Below are 20,875 nucleotides of genomic sequence, written 5' to 3' on the forward strand. Positions count from 1 at the left end.
GCATTAGTGAATGAACACCAGAATCATGTACATGACAGAGGTTATGAATATTCATGCTGACCTTCTCATAAATTATACAGATGTACTGGTACGTCAGTTGCGAATGTTGTTGTTAGAACTTTCACTGATCCTGTGATGCATGTTAAGTGAGGCGATTTATTCTGATAATCAGTGCACACGATTCATTGATACTGACGAGTCATCAAATCCTCCATCGAAGAGGAGGCTGGGGGATTTCCAGCCTCAGCTATTTCATGTTTCAGTTCCTGCTGATTTTAGGTTTAAGATCCTGTTTAGTTATGTTATGCCGAGTTATGCCGCTAGGGGTTATGTTAGCCTGACCTGTGAAGAGACTAGGGTTGGGAATCAGAATCGGATACTTGAGGTCAGGAATCAGATATTTGTTATAAAACTTCGATTATGCCTATCGATTCCTATGCTCGCTTTAATGTAGTTTTAAACCCTTTAAGCGCAAGTAGACTCAATTTGAAAAAAACTCAATTCGGCTCTCGCACTCAGTTTTCTGTGCTGATACTGATACGGAATTGAGTTCTCCTTGTTGATGTCCGATTATTAGCTGCAGGCAGCTGACATGATTTTGACCTTGACAATGGTGCTTAAAGGGAACATGGAAATATTTCTGCGTTGGTGTGTGAGTGGGTAATAACTGGTAGAAGATGCAGTCACAAGTTCTATTACATCCATTAAGAAAAAAGCAGAGGGTGAATTTTCATTTCATGCTGACTTTAATGACCGCAGCACTCAAGTATGTTTGGGTAAAACCATGTTTTCCAGTATAATTTAAGAAAGAATGATCCAAAGAGCATGTTGTGCTTTAATGGAACCCAAATCATGTGACAGTCTGTCAGTTCTCATTTGCTGTCACATTTTCCTTTTTCACAGGCCTAAAAGGTTTAAATTCGATTTTAAATCCCTGATTTTTAATGCATTCTTATATTTTGTTGTTTCTCCACAGAAGCCAAAGAAGCCCCCACCACCATCCAAAACCACAGGTATGGTACATTTTTTAACATACCATGCCATTTTTGAATCTATTTAGTCGATCTCCGGTTCTGGCCGTGCCAATTTTAGCATAGCTTAGCATACATCATTGAAGTGGACTAGACCTTTAGCATTTCTCAAAAAAAATGACCAAAGAGTCGATATTTTTCCTATTTAAAACTTGACTCTTCTGTAGTTACGTCGCGCACTAACACCGACAGAAAATGTAAAGTTGCGATTTTCTAAGCTGATATGACTAGGAACTATACTCTCATTCCTGCGTAATAATCAAGAAACTTACTGCCGTACCATGAGTGCAGCCAGCGTAATGACATGGCACCTGAAAATAGGCTAATACCGAGCTGGGAACTATTTTCAGGCGCTGTGTCATATCATTACACCTACTGTAAGTTTTAAATAGGAAAAATATCTAAACTGGTCCTTTTTTTTGTTTTTGAGAAATGCTAATGGTCTTGTCCACTTCAATGATGTATGCTAAGCTATGCTAAAATAGGCACCGCCAGAACCGGAGATCGACTAAATAGATTCAAAAACGGTACAACTCAACAGTTTAACTCTGGGGGAGTAGTAAAATGAGCCTATTTCCAAAGAAATTGGAGTATCCCTTTAAAGTGTCATCAGATGTATTCTGGTTGCTGAGATAATGCTCAATGACTCGCAATTATATGTGATAAGAGCCACAAAATCGCTCTGATAAGTTTAAAGCTCATTGTCATCAAATGTCTTTCGCTTGTTTTTTGCCTGTCATTGACCTTTTGAGATTCAAAAGATGCTAGTTGATATTCAGTTATTAGCTGCAGGCAGCTGACATGATTTGATGCGCCTTGACAATGGTACTTGAGGGGGAACATGCCAATATGTCTACATCAGTCAGAGTGGAAAAAAACTGGTGGAAGATGGCATATTGATTTGAGCTGCTTCCTCTGTGGTTTTCAGAGAAGTATTCTGGTGTATGATGAGAAGATTAGAGGTGATGCAAGATAATTCAGCATATTTAATAATGACATTGAACACAGAGACCATGCGTGCCCACACACTCACGGATGCATTTTTGAAAATCATTATTTTTAGCTTAAAGGGATAGTTCACTTTGAAATTAATTTTTGATATGTTTTAGTTTCCCTCAAGGGCATCCAAGATGTGGGTGTCTTTGTTTCCACAGTATTTTCAATTTTGACATTTTTCGGTCAAACCGGTGTTGTTTGTCAGTCTATAATGCAGGTATATGGGTCCACATCAAAGAGCATGCACAGAGAAGTCCAAATTAAACATGATTTAATGACTCGTGAATGTAAATACACATTGATGGCCTAAGACACGAAACGAGCGGTTTGTGTGAGAAAACGAACAGTATTTATATCGTTTTTACCTCTTGTTAACAGCTATGTCGAACTGGTCTGAATCAGATGTTCAACTGAACCGTGTCCAACGTTACGCCGGAAGTGATCTCTCGCGCATCTACGTCACGCATTGTTTACATGGAGATTTCGAAAGTTTTACCTTTCACTAAACATATTTAGATATACGGGAAATCACAATGGAAGACGATTTCGATATATCTAAATATGTTTATGTTTAACTGATCGTTTTGCTTGATAAGACCCTTATTCATCGTCTGCAATCGTTTAAAGCCCTTTGAACAGTTTGCAGTTTGCACTGAAACTGTCTTTTGGACCTTGAACTGTTTGGTTCCCAATGAAGTCCATTTTATGGAGAAAAATCCTGGAATAGTTTCATCAAAAACCTTAATTTAATTTCGACTGAAGAAAGAATGACATGGACATCTTGGATGACATGGGGGGGAGTAAATTATCAGCAAAAGGTTTTTTTAAAAGTGAACTACTCCTTCAAAAGCGCATACGTCCATTCAAGTTTGTATGTATACAAAGAGAATCGCTTTTTTAATAAAAGTTGCTGCATAACTTCTGGATTTAAAATAAAAATAGTGAGTAGGTCTATGTGTTTTTGGGACAGCCGCGGATCAGTTACGCATTGCAAACACAGCATATATGAAACCACTATATTGCGTGCTACGCACCGCATACACACTGCAAACGGAGTAATTTGTGAAATGCGTGTTATTGTCAAAATCAAATGATCTGGAGATGCAGATGTGAAGTCTGATAAGGCAGCTGTAATTCAGTCCTTCACAGCTCTTGTCTGCCAAACATGCAAACAATGAAAGCGGATGTGCATCAAAGGAGACCACATCATCCCAATTGCTTTTTAGAAAGCTTGCAGAGGGTTGCAAAGATTTGGTCTGTCTTTCCAACCCACACAGGAAATGCAAGTCATAGACTGTATGTTTCTATTCTGTTCAAGAGTCTGTCTCAGAAGTCGTTTTGTTCTTTTATCTGCCGTATCTAGAGCCTCTGTATCTGCAGTGTAGTACCTAAAAACATATTGTTAACTCAGACAATATGCTTCGTTTCTCAGTCCTGAAACCTGAGGCCTCAAGTGTGGACAAGAAGCAACCGCAGACACGGCCTGAAGATAAAGGTAAGAGAGGGTTCTCTGCCCAGTTTCTGTTATACCACAAATTAAAATTGACCTTGCTGACTGCTTTACGTTTTATTCCTGTTTTAACATACCCAAAAATCACCAAGGCCCTGATTTGTTCTTTTTCTTTTTATTCATTTATTTATTTGCTGAGAGCCTATTAAGAGTCTGTGTAACCTGAGGAGATGATCATTCTTGCTTTCATGCCTTCAGACATTTCACTTTCATACCTAATCTTCACTGCAGGCGAACAAGATTGCTAAAGCATAAGCGAACCCAACATCATGACACTTACAATGGAGACGTCTTTGTTGATTTTGATCATTTATTTCTTTTGAATAGTTTAATTATTTGGATTATTATTTTAAATATTAGCATTCAAAAGTTTGTGGTCAGTATAAAGAAAATATTTTAAAAATATATATACTTTTATTCAGCATTACCCCCCAACCAAAAAAATAAATAAAAATAAATTTCAGGATTTTTTTTTTAACTTTCTATTGATCAGTTTTTAGAATTATATTGTTATGATGAAACAGCGTTTTTTAATGAATCTCCTGAATGGATGATTTAGTGACAAATAAAACAATGCAGTCAAAAATAAAAAGTCAGTTGTCGCCACTTACTTTTGTTATGATGAAATTGATGTGAGTTACTTTCAAAGGGTGATTTGATCTCGAAGAAAACATCAGTGTTTATAGATACTTTTAGCCAGTACTTCTATATGATAATCTGAATTTGTGTAATAGAGAACAATACTGTGTGATTGAAAAAGCCTGTTTGTGAAGCTGTTTTATACAGTTCACTGCTCTCTTTGGCTTAGCGATGGCAACAACGCAGATTTGAATGTTTTGGCACAGTGACAGGCAAATCATTGCAACATGCGCCACTGCCAAATTGTTGTATCAATTGCTTTAATGAGCTCATTGTTTCTGCCTAAATTAATACATGATATTGGCTAACTGATTTGTTTTTTATGGTGATCATAGAACTGTTTTTGAAACAACGAAACGATATGTACTGTGAAAATCTCTATACAAATAAATGTGAATTAAATTGAATTTAGGGATAAGATAGTGTGATTGTTAGAATCGAGATTGGGATCTTTTAACGTTTAATCATGCAGCTCTATCATAACCAAAATGGCCATTATACCTGAAATATACCCAGATATTGAAATTAAATGGAAAGCTAATGAAATGGAATAAAGTTGAAGCAGGAAATCTGTATCGAGACCATCCCTATTTACAAAGTTGCTACTATAGCTCAAAGTGGATGGGCATCATCAAAGTCATCTAGAGTATGTACTCTGAATTCTGTTAAAGGAGTTGTTCACTTTTGAAAAACCTTTTGCTGATAATTTCATCAAAATGAACGAATCTTTTTTCCGAGTCAATTTGTTCATTTCGTTCGTTGAATGAACCAATTGCCTTGGAAAAAGATTCGTTCATTTTGATGAACAAGTTCGAACAGGAGAGTCATAAATGTGTGTCACAGAAAAGAGCAAGGCGAGCATGAGCTTATAAAACTTAAACTTTGTTATTTATTTATTAAATGAGCAATCGTTTAGCTTGATAAGACCCTTATTCATCGTCTGGAATCGTTTAAAGCCCTTTGAACAGTTTACAGTTTGTACTGAAAGAGTCTTTTAGACCTTGAACCGTTTGGTTCCCACTGAAAGTGCATTATATGGAGAAAAATGCTGGAATGTTTTCATCCATCAAACACTTTCATTTCTTTTCAACTGAAGAAAGAATGTCATGGACATCTTGGATGAGTAAACTATCAGCAAAAGTTTTTTTGTTTTTTTTTTCTCCCAAAAGTGAACTACTTTAATGAAGTTCTTTGTATAAGTGTTGACTTTGTAGGAAAACTGTCATGCACTTTGAGCACCAGGATGTTGGACAATCTGCTGTTGTGTTTACCTCAAGGACTTCCTGCCGATTACTTTCCTTTCATATGAATGTCACTCTACTGGAACGAATATCTGATTAACTCTGTGGTGTTTGAAAGCTGGACTCTCTTATTTAGACCAAGTGTTACAAATTGAACAACAGACTGTGAATGTGAATATCGGAAAGTGTGATTACATGAAAAAATGCATAGATTTGAGAGGATAAAAGCAGATCGATGTGGTGAAAACATCCTGCCAAAATTGCCTCTGACCTACTTTTTGAGACATATGTCAGTGTGAACGCTCATGAAAGTTCATCATGTCATTAGGAGAAGTTCAGTTCATTACGTACATTACACCACTACAGTGAAGTGGCTTCTGTTCTCATGGGTTTTCACTGATTTTTGCGAATATGTGCCAAAAATCAATAGACATACAATTAATATGCTGAGAGTTATATGAAATTCTAAAACCTGGAGGGAAGGGGGCCAATAATATTGCTGAATTAACCTTATAGTAATGTGCTGCATTTAGATAATTCAATCTCTTAGCTATCAGAAGCTTATAAGAGACAGATGAATTGATAATCCAAATTAAAACAATGATAAGGTATACATTTATTGTCTCAAAACATATATATTTTTGTCTTTAAAGTTGTCAAGCCCTTGCCAGAGAAACCAGCCAAACCTGCTGGCCCCACCGTCCCCCCGAAAAAGCCTGTGCCTCCAAGCAAGGGACTGCTGCGTCCTTCCATCCACACAAAACGACCTGACTTGCCTCTCACTCCATCACCAGCCGCCAAGCAAGTGTTGGTGTCTCAAGCTTTATCATAATGCATTTTTTTTTATTTTTTTTTTTATTTCGGAAGATTCCCTGGTGTTAAAAGTATATTAATATTTGTATTAGATCAAATATTAAAATTGAGGTTTTTCTTCTCAATGATTCTCAAGATATCTGCGCGCTTGTATCTGTTGCACATAAGGTCTATATGGCAACATAGATTTGCATTTAGATTGTGACTGTAATGCCTCTTAAATCCATCCCATAGGCACAATGGAGAAGTTCCCCTCACACGAACAAAGTCAGAGACCGAACCTGTACCAATCAAGCCAAAATCCACCGTTGTGGACAGCGGCGAGAAGAATTCAGAAGTGGGTAAGTTGTTCTTTTCTGATTTGATATTCATTGATCATAACATGGCTCATTCAGTGTGGGTTTTTTTTTTCTCAGCTCAGTGTGTTTTTTGCTGTGGTGTTGTGGGTGAATCCGAGCTCTGTTTGTGGATGAGCACTGCGGATCACTTTCTGGGAGCATAATTATTCCTCTTGCACAAAAAGAGCAGGTTTCTCAGCCTCAAAGGAGCATGGGAAGAGTCCTGCTGTCATGTTCTAAATCCTCAGTAATCTCCATGATTTCATGCCCTACTTCTATCCATGTGTCACCCCATCTTGTGCTTAATATTGCACCAGCCACCTTTTCAAAGATGTTAGTTAAAAAAATGTTCTTGTTAAAAATGACCTGTGACTCTGAATGTTCATAAAATGTTCAAGCGGTTTAGTCCAGATTTACTGAAGAGGCTTGATGATCCCTTTATATGATGATGAACATGTAAAGAGCCAGATATTCAGTCAAGATTGTATCAAGTTGTTGATTGTTCGCAAACCCTATTATTCTCAACAAGCCACAGATAAAGGAAGAGACTTTGGGTGTCATCTTAACATTGTTGATTTGGGGATTTTTAGAAGTCTTTGGCAAGTTATTTCTCAAGGTTTACCATGTTTTGAATCTTGGTATGCTTTGTGAAATCACAAATAATTAACTGAGCTGGAGATGATATTCTTTTCGGCTGTTAAAAGATGTCTGCTGTAAAAGGAATATTTCTTATCACTAATATTGCTTAATTTTTTGATGACGTAATTTAGGAATCTTTTAAACATTTGAGAAACTATTATTATCACTGTAGAGTAAGCAAAATGAGTTTAATTGGCCGATTAGTGCGACTAATCTCTCGGCTCAAGCTTATTCTGATGACAAATTTTAATTAAGTCTAGCTGTCTGTATAAAATTAGGTTTTTGGCATTAATTTGTAATACTGTGATTAAAACAAAGTTAAACGTCCTCCAGCGTGCCACTACATTTAAAGACTTTCTTATCTAAGGCACCATATTTTGCTTGGAAAATGTGTCAAAATTGCTTCAAAGTAGCCAGCTGATGAAGCTGAAGGAAACAATGAGAGAGATGGTTACATCAAAACGAAATGACGTTTGAGCAGATTCACTGTTTTTGGATAAAAGCTTTGACCAAAGTAGCACCAAAGTTGGTATAATCGCGTCTTCATGAGCGTTTCAATGCAGCAGACCTTCAGAAAGAGAAAATCAGAAAGTCAGGTTATGGCTGAATTGTTAAGTAGGTAATGGTGGGCATATAATATCCGTCAGGTAAATTTTAAGTGCCAGATTTCAAGATATCAAACTGACAGCTAAACCAAGATGATCGATTGAAAAATTTTCGAACATGACACAGTCTTTATATATCCATCACTTAGTCATGATTGTAATTTCCTGCTCCGTTGGGTTTTGATCTAGACTGGGTGTAGACTTACTTTATTACCTCATATGACTTTTAAATTGGCTCCAAACTCTATATAACTTCTCAATTATAATTCAGCTTAGATGGATTGTGTTGTGACCTTTGTGACTGACGGCTGTTCTCATGTTTGAAGTAAATATTTTATGTGTCTTATTCCCATAGCTAATCTCATGAGTTTTGATGATGTCTCCTCTACCTCGGAGAAGTTAACCCACCCTACTGCACAGCGACCAAAGATGCCTGGGAGAAGACCGCCCGCTCACAGAGGCCAATCGGTGAGCAGAAGCTTGAGCTCTGGTCTCTCATTAATATACTAATGCAAAAGTCATAGAAAATGACATAAAGCATATTATTTTTTTTTAAACAAAACATTTTAATTATAATATTTCATTAAGAAGTTTGTTTTTTCACTTAGCTCATACATTAAGGACCATGCTGCCACTTGTAGGGAAGGGTTTGTTTTCTCCTTCTTTACACACTTGGAGATAACATTTTAATTAAAATTGATGTAATTTGTATTATTTCATGAAATGACATTTTTAGAAGAAAAACACAAAATAATTATTTATATCAACCAATCAGCATCCATAACAGCATCCATTATTATGTTCTATTATTTAGTTCAATAAATGCCATGGGTGAAATCACAGATGTCACGTAAACCACAATCTCAAACCAGTATCTGCTAAATCTCTTTAAACTACCATAAGCACTAACATTTGTTTTTAAACAGTTTTTGTGATGTGAAGGGTGGCATAGAGAAGGGATCATGCAGTACGCCGGTGTGGATCAAAAAAAGCTTTTCCGTTGAAAGCCCAGATGGGATTCCTGTCAAGTATAGCACTATTTGCACTTTGCTCTTCACATGTTTTTCTAAAACGCTCTGTTACGTCTTACAGCCGAGCAAGGAGATTGGTGAGAAAGCTGAGAAAATGGAGGAAGTGGATGAAATTGACCCTGTGCCTTCCGCACAGAATTCGCTTAAGGTAAATCAGGTTTTTACCTCGAATATATATAGTACAAACAAGGGCAGAATTTTTCATTTTTGGGTGAACTATCCCTTTAATGCAAGAATCTTATGTGCCTTTCTGTAATATCTGAGTCAAGTTATTGAATAGCAAACCAAAAGATCTGGTCTGATTATCTGTGGCTCCTTGAGAATAATACATCCCATGAAATTAGGTTCTCAAGGGTTTGTGAACAATCAACAACTCTCTGATAAGATCTCGACTGAATGTCTGGCTCTTCTTTTTCAATGAAGTTTCAGCCCTGAGGACTTGGTATTTTCGTATGCAGTGTTCTTTACATTAAGCTTATGTAAAGTGGACTGAAACACTGTCTGGTTTCACACAGATGGTTCTCATATTTGGTCATTCAGTCAAAATCTCTGTCAAAAAAGAGAACTATTTATTGTACGGTAGTCGTGTCTGGTAGTTTTTGGAGTGAAACACAAAAACTAATAAAATAATATTGAAATTAATTTTGGCAAATAATGTGGTTGTAGTTTCATTAGTGATATGTTTTGTCATTATTGCTGCTCTTTAGATATAAAAGCTAAAAGAAATGTAATTAAAACTGCAGCTTTTATGTTCAGCAGGGTATGCACAACTGGTGGTTTTGTCCTAATTTGCCATTTATCTGCTAAACTAATCCATATTAATTGAGCGGTTTAGTCCAAATGTACTGAAGAGCCTCGATCGTTTTATATGATGAACATATAAAGAGCCAGACATTCAGTAGAGATCGTATCAGTTATCAGAGTTGTTGATTGTTCACAAACCCTTGAGATCCCATAATTTCATGGGATGTATTGTGGCTTCTCAAGGAGCCACAGATAATCAGACCAGATCGTTTTGTTTGCTATTCAATTACACAATTCAGATATATAACTTTTTTCACATATAAACATTGATCAGCAAACATAAGCTCAATCAAACCTGCTTGACATGTGAGAACGAACCTCATTGGTTCTCGTTTTAAACTTGCATGCTTGAGCTCCCGGTTACCACAACCGGTGTGTGAGTTGATCAGTTGCAGTATTGGTATCAGTTATACTGACATTATTTAATAAAAAGACTTAGGCCAACCATTAAATAAATATTTAAAATGTAAATGTTGGAGGTTAAATGTGAAATAAGTACAATATAAAAATGTATCAACTTTATTGGTAGTTGCAATTAATCACGATTAATTAAAGATAAATGATTTCGTTTTTTTTTTTATAATTATTTGATAGCAATTGGAATTATACGCTAATCAAACTTTGGACACATGAACTCAGACCACCTTCAAATTTTTAGCAATTTCATTACATTTTAAAGTGGAGTAGCGATTAATGTTCCTCCTAATCAGGGGTTTCTAGCAATTATGAAAATGACATCAACCTCTCAGCTGGAAACACCTCAGCAAAGTCACCTGCCGTTGTGTAAAGTTCTCAAATCAAGTGAAATCATTCTTGTACATCAGACTATAAGGCACTAGTTCAGAAGGCAGATACATGATAAGGGTATTTCAGTATAAGGATGTAACTGTTGTATTGTTTGAAAAGGAAATGCGTGCACCACTAAACATGCATTTATAAAAAAAATTGGATTATTTTACTATTGATACACTTTTTGTTTTTCTTGCAGACGTCCGTCTCATCGCCCTTACCTTCTACAGCACCTAAAGCAATTTCATCCACCCATTCATCCACCCATTTTACCCCTGAGCCCAGACCAAAACCTGACAAGGAAGAGGAGAAAGGGTCTGAACTAGATGACCTGAAGGCTCAGATGAAGGAGCTAATGCTGTCTGTAGAGTTACTAAAGACACAACAGACGTAAGTATTAGGTTTTTTAGTTTTCATACTGCTTGGTTTCTCGTATTCTTTACTGGTCGAGTTAAGTCTATAACGCACAAAAGTTGTTCATTCACATTTAAAATTTCATCTACGTTACATTTATTCCTTTTGCAGATGGTTTTATACAAAGAACCTTCATCAAAGTGATTCATCTTAAGGAGGCAATAACTCTAGAAATGCTTGCTATGCAAGTATCAAAAAAGAATCATTTGTCCAGAAAAGTACTAGGTAAAGCTAGGGAGGCATACAAGAAGTAGTGAAAACATAAGAAAAACAGAGATGAGTTTTCAGGTGTTTGAATATTGTGAGGGATTTCGCTGTCTGGATATGGTTGTTAGGATCATTCCGTCTCAGTGAAGAGAAAGTACATAGAAATCAATACAACCTTAATGTTTAGAACTCGGTTTTCTTTTGTAATTCTGTAACCTCTAACATAACTTTGCAGGAGAGATCTCAATGAACTCCGAAAAGAGCTGGACGATGAGCGACTCAAGCGGGTGGCCTTGCAGGTAAAGTAATCTTTAAATCAGAATTTCTCTTTACGGCTTGTCCGATTCTGTCAGTTTGATGTGAATGGATGTCAAGAGTGCGGATTCTGAGGGCAATGAAACGTAGGCGCGATACCTTGAGTTTGCCTCCATACTCAGCAGGGTGAACACAAAGGGTCTGACTCGGCTCTGAATCTCATGCTGCGTGTTTCTTCTGCTTACTGACCACAAAATGAACTATACTGAATCAGAATTCCACCTCTACTAGCCACCTAGGGGTACGGCATCAAATTAGGACAAGGTATTGATTGTGGCAAGAGGTGACTGAGATGATTTAATATGTTACATCTTCGTCACTGTCTGGTGAAAATCTCCAAAAACGCTACTTTTCAGGAAATGGAAAAAACACTTTGTTTTACAATTAAACACCTTGTTGTCAAAGCTGATATTGTGGCTTTGTAAATAGTCAGACACTTGCATGTGTCATTATATTATGAAAGGGATAGTGACTCTGGGCCATTGAATTGTTTGAAAAATAATGCACACCTGATGTGACCAAGTCAAGTCAAGTCACGTTTATTTATATAGCGCTTTTCACAATACAGATTGTATCAAAGCAGCTTCACAGTGATAACATGAAAGTAGTACAACACAGATCAATAATATTGCTAAACACTAAATAACCCCAACTGAGCAAGCCAAAAGCAAGGCGACAGTGGCAAGGAACCAAAACTCCATCAGATTGGATGGAGAAAAAACCTTGGGAGAACCCAGGCTCAGTCGGGGGCCAGTTCTCCTCTGGCTTACATTCATATTGTTTATATATAAATATTAAATATAAATATTGTTTATGTATAAAACGGCGCCATAACATATCGCAGGCGTTGAGTCGTCTCTTCACAGGCGTTGGTCCTCTCATCACAGGCGTTGGGGCATCCGAATCCCCGTGAGAGGCTGGATACAAAACTGGACCTGACGAACGCCGTTTTTCTCGGGACAAGCGTCCCGAGATAACAGCAGAAATGCAGATGGGAAATAATTAGCATAGCTGATGTTCATAATGATTTCCATTATACGGGAGTCGGTGTTAGAAACCACTATCTCACAAACTCTCCGTAACCTGAACTCTCCGCAACCCAACCATACACGCTGACCCGATTGACTAAGGCTGTCGAGCCCCACTGTCGCGGAAATGCGTCCAGTGATATATGAGGGGAATAACGGTGTTATAAATAAACGGCGTTGCTAACGGCGGGCGTTATTTTTTTCAGTAACGAGTAATCAAACTTGTTTTACTGTTTCCTGTCAATAAAATTTTCCGTTACTATAATTGAGCTCACTGAATCTGTTTTCATTCGATCGGGCTCTCAGGACCTGCAAAATTTTTTCTCTGGTGTGTGTTTTTCGCTGGACTGGACAAAAGCGAATCGAACGGCGCAAGCGTGCTCACAGTGGGCTAGAGCGACTGACTGTGTCCGAGAGCGCGCTCGATAGTGCGCGAGAGAGATCGTCTCAGACTCAGTCAGTCTCTCTAGCGCACTGTTGAGCTGGCTTGCGGCGTTCGATTCGCTTTTGTCCGACAGAGAGACCGACTGTGCATAATTATAGTTTAAGCTAATGCGATCATCAAATATTAAACTTCATATAAATTATAACTGCCTAACGTTAAAGAAAGAAATGTCGACCAAGGACGAGCTATATGACTTTGCAAGCTTTGAATACAACAACATTGTGGCGAGTAGGGATGGGCAACGATTAATCGCATCCAAAATAAAAGTTTGTGTTTACGTAATATATGTATGTGTGGTGTGTATAATTATTTTGTATATGAAGAGTTCAGATGCAAAAGCCTCTAAATGCCATTTGAAATTTTCTTCTAAAATAACAATTTTTATCAAGCGTGTATATTTAAGTTCAGTAATTTCACTTAAATGACAATTAATAGGTCATCTTCATTGCCATTCAAGTGAAATCACTGAACTTATATATACAAGCTTGATAAAAATGATCATTTTAGAAGAAAATTTCAAATGGCATTTAGAGGCTTTTGCATCTGAACTCTTCATATATAAATACTAACACATGCATGTATATATTTAAGAAAAATGTGTTCTTAATATATCAAATATGTATACATAATATGAATTATGTATAAATATATATAAAGTATATACATGCAAATATTTCTTAAATATATACATGCATGTGTGTGTATTTATATATATACAAAATAATTATACACACCACACATACATATATTACGTAAATACAAACTTTTATTTTAGATGCGATTAATCGCGATTAATCGTTGCCCATCCCTAGTGGCAAGCAGGACGAGGCCGAGGGACGTGAGAGAACGGCGCGAGGCCGGTGGCGTGAGTGATAATGAATGACACCTGTGAGACGCACCGGTATCTCTCACGCCACCGGTCTAGTGCTATTCTCTCACGAGTTTTGTGAAATTGATCAAAAATGCTTGTGCCGAAACGCTGGTGGGAAAAGAGTTCAAACAGAGTTAGTGTTTGTGTGCTTATTTCCAGATGGAGATAGATAAAGTGAAGAAGCTTGTACAATCAACATGAAATCTGGCTCCCTGAACTGGACCGATGGCCCCGTTGTCACGTCCCGAGTGGAAAGCGACCTCCAGATGGAGGGACGATATCATTCATGTCATCATTACACTCACTGACTTACTCCACAAATTGTAAGATTCACATATTTGCACATGAGGTTTTTTTCTAGGTTTGGAAAAGTGTAATTATGACAGATGTATATGGTTGTTTTCCTCTCTTTTTTTCTTTTTGCCAACAAAAAATGATCGAGGCCTTACTTTACTACTGTGCTGGATATGAATTCTGGGCACTTTTTGAAAAAGTGCAGCAGATTATGCATTTAATACTACTGAGTCTGTATACATGTTGGGGGATTATCTTGTTTCCTTGTTTTTTTTTATGACGGGCTAGTTTTTAAAGAAAACTATCATGATCTCAGCAATATTCTGTCTATATTAGCCTCATTAGATGATTATCAAATGTATGGCTTACTATTGGTTCCTTAGTGATGATGTATTCTGTTGTTGTTTCAAAAGGGAGAAGATTTCTGTTCGTTTTTTCTCTTAACATTCCTATCCAGGGTAACACTATCGTGCCTGTTAAGATTTTTACAAGTGTTAATACTGGGAGCTCTCATACAATATAAATATATATAAATATATATGTGTATACTTAGATCTACGGCATGATATATTTTTATGGTCTACTGATTGACTGGGATTGTGTAGCTGTGTTTTGGTTTAAAACACCCAACATAAGAAAATGTGGCTTCGACAAGTGGTGCCATTTCACCAAACGAATGGCAGATTTCCATTTGGCAATTTAGGCTTCGGTTTAATGGCAGAGAATACCGATGGTTTTGTTCTGCAGTTACGACCCCTTGCCAAAAATCACGTTGAAATTGGAAAGATCCATTTGGCTTTTTTTTTTTTTTTTTAGCATAAACCTCTCTGACTGCTGTTTCTACATGGATGATTGGCTAGTTAAAACGTCTGGCATGATGAAATATAGATGTTGAGCAATGAACACCTCAGGTTATAGACTGGTGGTTGGCACAGAGTGGCTCTCTGAGGAGTATTTTTTTGTGTTAACAGCTGTGCAGTTGAAGTAAGTACTGCTGACCAAAATGGATCTTTTAGTCAATTGGTTCCGATTGTAGAATTACACGGTCAATAAAACACTCTCAGGTACACTGGAGTGTGCCCATTCCTCAGACCTCTTAACCCTTAAGCTGAAGATACATTTTTAAAAGCATTCCTGAGAAAGAGATTGTTGGCTTGTCTCTGTGTGAGAGTGTGCGGGAGTTGCTGATACAGTAGGATGCCAGGTTGATCTCTAAAGCAATAAACAGACAAGTCTTTTTGGTTTCCATTTCTTCATGTTTAGTGTTCTGATGCTCCAACTTTACAGGATCTTCCATGAAAGTACGTGGAAAATTAGTCCTCTATGTTGTCTGAAATTGGGTAGAACACATTCCATTTTATTATTTTATTTCTTAAGATCTGTTGTGCGCATACAACATCTATCAAAATGATCTTGTTTACATGATTTAAAACTGAATTGCATGAGCTGAGGTTTTTTTTTTTTTTTTCCAAACGAAATAAATATCATGTTTATTTACTGAGATTGTTGTGATTATTTAGTTGTTAAAGATTTTTGTATTTCTTTTTGGGGTCAGTATAAAGGCGGGCGTACACGGTGCGATTTATTGCAGTTTAATGACCTCACAGATAATTTTTTTCTATCGGGAGAAATCGCGTGGAAATCGGTTGTGCTCACGTTACGGCTCGTGTCGTGTGCTAGGAAGATACGAGCCGAGCCGAGAACCTCTCGACTTCACGATAATTTTTTTAACGTGTCTAAAAGTTTGGGAGCTGTCGGCTTGAATTCGTGTGGTGTGTGCGGTTTAAGGAGCCGATTTGTCTGTTTATCTGAATTTGACCAATCAGGAGCTGAAGCAATCCACAGAAGAAAGACAAAAATGGCAGATCCACAGCGAATTTGGACTATTGAAAGGGAATCCTACCACTTTATTATGATGATTTTAGTATCATGATGATGATTAATAAATGCATGCACAATTATCAGTGAACTTGATAAATGGTGCAGATATGTTTTACTATGCTCAAAAAAATGCCTTTCAACTGAATGAATGTGCAGCAATTTGTACAAATAGAGTCTGTATATCTGTAACCATAATAAGCGCATTTAGTTTCATATTTATTATGTTTGTTTTTTTTCCCCATCTATGTTGATTATGAAAAGTAGCCTAAATTAGGCTACGTAATATACCGGGAGACATGGCCAGACATGATTTTGACCTTCATTACGTGTTGGTTTGTAGAAGTGAATTTCTTTTTTGTAAAAATTGTATCTTTATTTTAATAAAATTTTCAGCAACCAATTGCCTGGATTTAATTAATAAGAAGCAAATATAGCTGGATTTACAAATGCATCTTGATTGTTGCTCGCGCACATATGTCGAAATAATGACATATCCGTCGAATTGTCCTGGTTGGAGACTGTTAATAGAAAGAGGTCATTATCACCAAGGTGAACACTGATTCCCCAGATTTTTTTTATCAGGGTTTTTGGTGCAGAACTTCATGTGAATTCTTCAGAATTCAGCAGGTGGTAAAATCGTGTCGTATATCACTGCCTCCGTACGATTTTCGGATAAATTCACTCGTAAATTGTGCGTGGACGTACGATCTTTCCGACCATCAGAATTTGCGCCGTGTACGCCCGCCTTAAGAGTATAATATAGATTTTAAAGGAAAAGTCTCTTATGCCAATACCAAGGCTGCTTTATTTAATCTGAAATAAATCGCAATATTATTACAATTTAAAATAACTGTTTTCTATTTTAATATATTGTAAAGTGTGTTATTCATGTGATCTCCACTCCTTCAGAAATCATTCTAATGTGCTGATTTGCTGCTCAAAAACCTTTCTTATCATCAGTGGTGTGTGTGTGACAATTACACTTGATGAATAAAATATGAAAGCATATTTTAATTTAAATAAATAAAAGTGCAATTTTGTTAGAATTAATTCTAAATAGCCCTCATTGATTAATAATGGTGGTAAATAAGGACATACAGATTGGATGAGAATTCACTCAAGGAATTGAAATGTTTTGATAAAAGAATGATGATTAAAATTCACATCTCACTCAGTGCCAATTAATCTTTCCCCTTTAGAAGATCTCCAAATCCATTCTTAATGTCTGGAGGTCATACAGCCTTTTAGCTCTCGTATTGACAAGTGTTAATTCAATCGGAGAACAAGGGCATTTTGAGATGTTGTAATTATACATTTTAACAATTTACAAAGGCAGGAAACTCTTGGAAAGTCTCCAATCAGCAGAGCTGGATTTAGACGGATTCATACTCCGAGTCATGCTGTGAGAGACGCACTTTTCCATCTGCCGAGCTGCTCAGAGCCAGTGTACATCTTCTTCAGTCTGTGTTTACAACACAGATCCATCCAATCCATCACTGATATTGTGTAACAAAGCCAGTCAGATGCCAAGATCATGTTTAATCACGTGTCTTTGTCAGGTCAACAAAATGTGCCCCCATCAAAAGCTGCAGCTATTTAGACACCTGTATGTATATCATTTATCATTATGAGACTACGGTCACTTCCTTTTGCCCCCCAAAAATTGACAGAATGCGAGTACTTGATTCTTTGTGCCTTTATGTGCAACTAAAATCTACTTATTGCCTTAAAGAAACAACTTTTTAAATATTATTCATTTAATAATTAATGCAGCCACCTGATACTGATACCTGATTAACTTAACTTCACAACTATAGAAATGAACATTATAATTAATGAATTATAGGATATTATAATCTAATACAATAAGAATATGCAAAAGTTTTGGAGTAAAATTGGTTTATTATTATTATGCACCATGGATGTATAAAATTTTTAAAAGTGCAAAAGATTATTAAAAAAATAATAAATGTTTATGACAACAAATACATGCTGTATGTTCTTTTGAACAGTATGCATGAAATAATCCTGAAATTATTTTCCACATTGTAATAATAATAATAATACTCTTGGAATGATTTTTGACGGATCATTGGCCATTGATCATTGGGATCATTGTTTTTTTTTTGTGTTTTTTTTTTTTCATTCCAAGGTCCTCAGAATGATGCAAAAAAATGAGTTTTGCCGCAATGATGTTCTGAGAAAAATTGTAGTTTCATTTATTAGTCAGCTGACAGCTCATGAACTGGAGTCTTGTCATTCTCATGCTCTTTCCTAAAAAGCCTTTTTCAACCAAACTCGTGACTATCAATGGTGTCCTTTAAGTTGTGTGGTAATGTGTAACCCTTTTTTAAATTCTATGGTCAAGGTCACATCTATAGTGATGGATTCAGCTGTTTGTTTGCTGCTTTTTTTTTCCCTGACTGGCACAATTTAAAAGTCTCAGAAACATGAAGATGTGATTACATTATTGGATTTTCAGATTATGTTGTTTATATGTGAAGGTTGCTGATAGATATAGGAGATGGTTGTGTACTACTTTAGAATTAAGCTCATCCATTACTCATTATTCATTATGCTTGACTTCACACTTGCTACACAAGTGTATGCTCATACACCACAGCTCTACTGTCAGTAAACTAAAATAAACCCTTTCTGGGGCTGTGATCACTGCAAAAGCTGGGACGTGACGTGAAGGCCAAGTAAGCCATACTAGGAATTTGAGCAATCCATCTGTTGGACAATTCAGGATAAGATTCAAAATGGATTTAGACTCAAATCAGTGTCCACTTATTTTTTTATTTGGTGAGTAGCATGAAATAAAAGGAATAATGCTAGTCATTATTGTGAAATTATTGCACCCTCAAAGTGCTTCAGTCACAATTGACGATAAACACAGTGCTTTGTACCATCTTTTGAAAGCCCACAGTCACGAAGAGAATGCATGTCGGAAATGGCCCTTATAGACCTTTTTCACAGCAGCGCCATCTTTGATTTCTAATGGGTATGAAAGCGAGGCTGTGAGTGAGGATATACATCTCTTCAGTGGCTTTACTGTTATAATGTTTTTGGATTGCTCTGCTGACGAAACACTGCAAAAATATATTCCCAAGAAACTTCAGTAGATAAAAAAAATCCAGGCAATATGAGCTGTGGAAAATCATAAGTGATAAAGGAGCTTTTTAGATCTTTTGCCATTGAAAACCTCCCTCACAGCCAGTAACCTATGAAATACAACATTCACTTCATTCAAAAAGAAAATTGAATGTTTGGTAGTCTGTGCCAGAAAGGTTACTGCACTATTGTTTAAACCATTCCACTGGTTCCTTTTCATGTGGTCTTGTTTATTAACCCCTCACACTGGGGTTGGAAATTAAATAGCAAGCACAAGTTTCATCCACAGACTCTCAAATGTTTTGCCATGGACTACGGTGTTGACCTTGAAAACTATTGGCTTGCATTTTTTTTCATTGCTATCATCTGTGCAGGCACGCACAAAGTGCAAGCACATATACACAGTTGCAGTATAATAACAGCATCAACTTATGACCCACTGCTTATTCCATAAAATTATTCCATAAAGTGATTTGAACAATAATGAATTATTTGCAATGACTTTTAAAAAGAACATTTGATGGCATATGGAAATTGCCAGTTTTATAACAAGATGCCATAGTGCAATATGTAATATCTAAAAAGCCTTATTGTTTTTTACTCACTGAGATTGTTGTATGGTTATCTTGTTCTTTGGCTGGTTGTTTATGTCGTATTTCTCATTTATGCAACTTGGGTTTCAGGGTTTTATCTATATCAGTTAATTATTTTGGCGAGGATTCCTTATTACATGCATTTTAAATTGGAAGATAAGTGAATATTCAACACAGTCCAAGGTCTGAGACCACTAGACTTTTCTAATTTAATTAAGTTTTTCTAATACAAATTATATTATCAGCATAACAAAACAATTTGGTCTGTCCTACTTTTAATTTAATGGAAGAACGAACATCTGACCGTCTGTACAAAAGAATTAATTATTGTTTCTTCATGTTACACCATAACTTTACTTTGTTTAAAAAAAACCCCACAGTTTTGTTTATTTCCAGGTTTAAATGGAAACAAACAAAAAAATCCCAGATTGTCATGCTAATCTCAGACTTTTTTTGATCTCATTGCAAACTAAAGAATGTGTTTTTGTGTTCTAGAGACGTTTTAATAGTCACTGATTAAATGGAATCATAATAGTGCATTAGTCCCACTATATTTTAAAGCCTACATATGAAATGATATCTCTGTGTTTCATCCATTAGTGAAGAAAGTCAAGTTTAAATGAGCATTATGGAAATTGTTGTGATTTTCGTATTTTTTTTGTGGAGAAATACTAGGCAGGTCTGCTCTTTATTCTGCCTTTTCACCTGTCATGACATTCCAGCCAACTATTTCCAAATACTGTAATTATATGTGTGAATCTGCTAATGCATTTCTCTGATGTGCTGCCAACAGTTTTTTTGCTTTCTAGGCCACTATTAAAGGTGCAAATGGATCTTGTTCCACAAAGCACTCTGTCCTTTGCCTCTGACATTTTAAAAACTTGAAGTTGCATTTCACTATCACAATATGTTTGGATAACTGAACATGAATTGTGAAGCAAATGCATGCTTTCAAATAAAACAGTAAAGATGGGGCTAGCTGTCACATGTTTCAGTGTGTACGCTGATTTCAGATATCAGCTGTGGATGTTTTTTTGTTTTTCCTGTCATCTGCAGCTTTTCAATTTAATACTCCAGATGTGGCTATAGCAGCACAAGCAGGAAGTAGAGTTTGTGTAAATTCACTCGTTTCAAAGGTGAGATGTCAAGCGTCTAAGTTTGACTTGATGAGCAGGTCTGAGTTCATGTATTTGTATGAAGGACAGGGTTGAAGGGAGAGAGATCACACGGACAAAAATTGATTACATTTTTACAGATTCTCTTCATTGATAAGCAGG

The 20,875-nt window shown here is 36.5% G+C and overlaps 1 protein-coding gene across 3 annotated transcripts in view; it reads left to right on the plus strand.

Moving 5' to 3' along the window:
- cd2ap (CD2 associated protein) overlaps positions 1 to 15,511 on the plus strand; it is a 46,551-nt gene extending 31,040 nt beyond the window's left edge. For 2 of the 3 annotated variants that reach the window (XM_039692563.2, XM_039692566.2), the window contains 9 exons: positions 977 to 1,013; positions 3,460 to 3,522; positions 6,071 to 6,224; positions 6,465 to 6,571; positions 8,168 to 8,280; positions 8,905 to 8,991; positions 10,636 to 10,826; positions 11,293 to 11,356; positions 13,876 to 15,511. In XM_039692563.2, coding sequence (XP_039548497.2) covers positions 977 to 1,013; positions 3,460 to 3,522; positions 6,071 to 6,224; positions 6,465 to 6,571; positions 8,168 to 8,280; positions 8,905 to 8,991; positions 10,636 to 10,826; positions 11,293 to 11,356; positions 13,876 to 13,917 — 858 coding nt within the window. In that variant the 3' untranslated portion in view covers positions 13,918 to 15,511. The remainder of the gene's footprint in view (positions 1 to 976; positions 1,014 to 3,459; positions 3,523 to 6,070; positions 6,225 to 6,464; positions 6,572 to 8,167; positions 8,281 to 8,904; positions 8,992 to 10,635; positions 10,827 to 11,292; positions 11,357 to 13,875) is intronic. The other variant, XM_039692564.2, reaches the window with a different exon arrangement.
- The last annotated feature ends 5,364 nt before the right edge of the window (positions 15,512 to 20,875 follow it).

Source organism: Pimephales promelas, chromosome 13 (genome assembly GCF_988280905.1).
Source record: "Pimephales promelas chromosome 13, fPimPro1.hap1.1, whole genome shotgun sequence".
Lineage (NCBI taxonomy): Eukaryota > Metazoa > Chordata > Actinopteri > Cypriniformes > Leuciscidae > Pimephales > Pimephales promelas.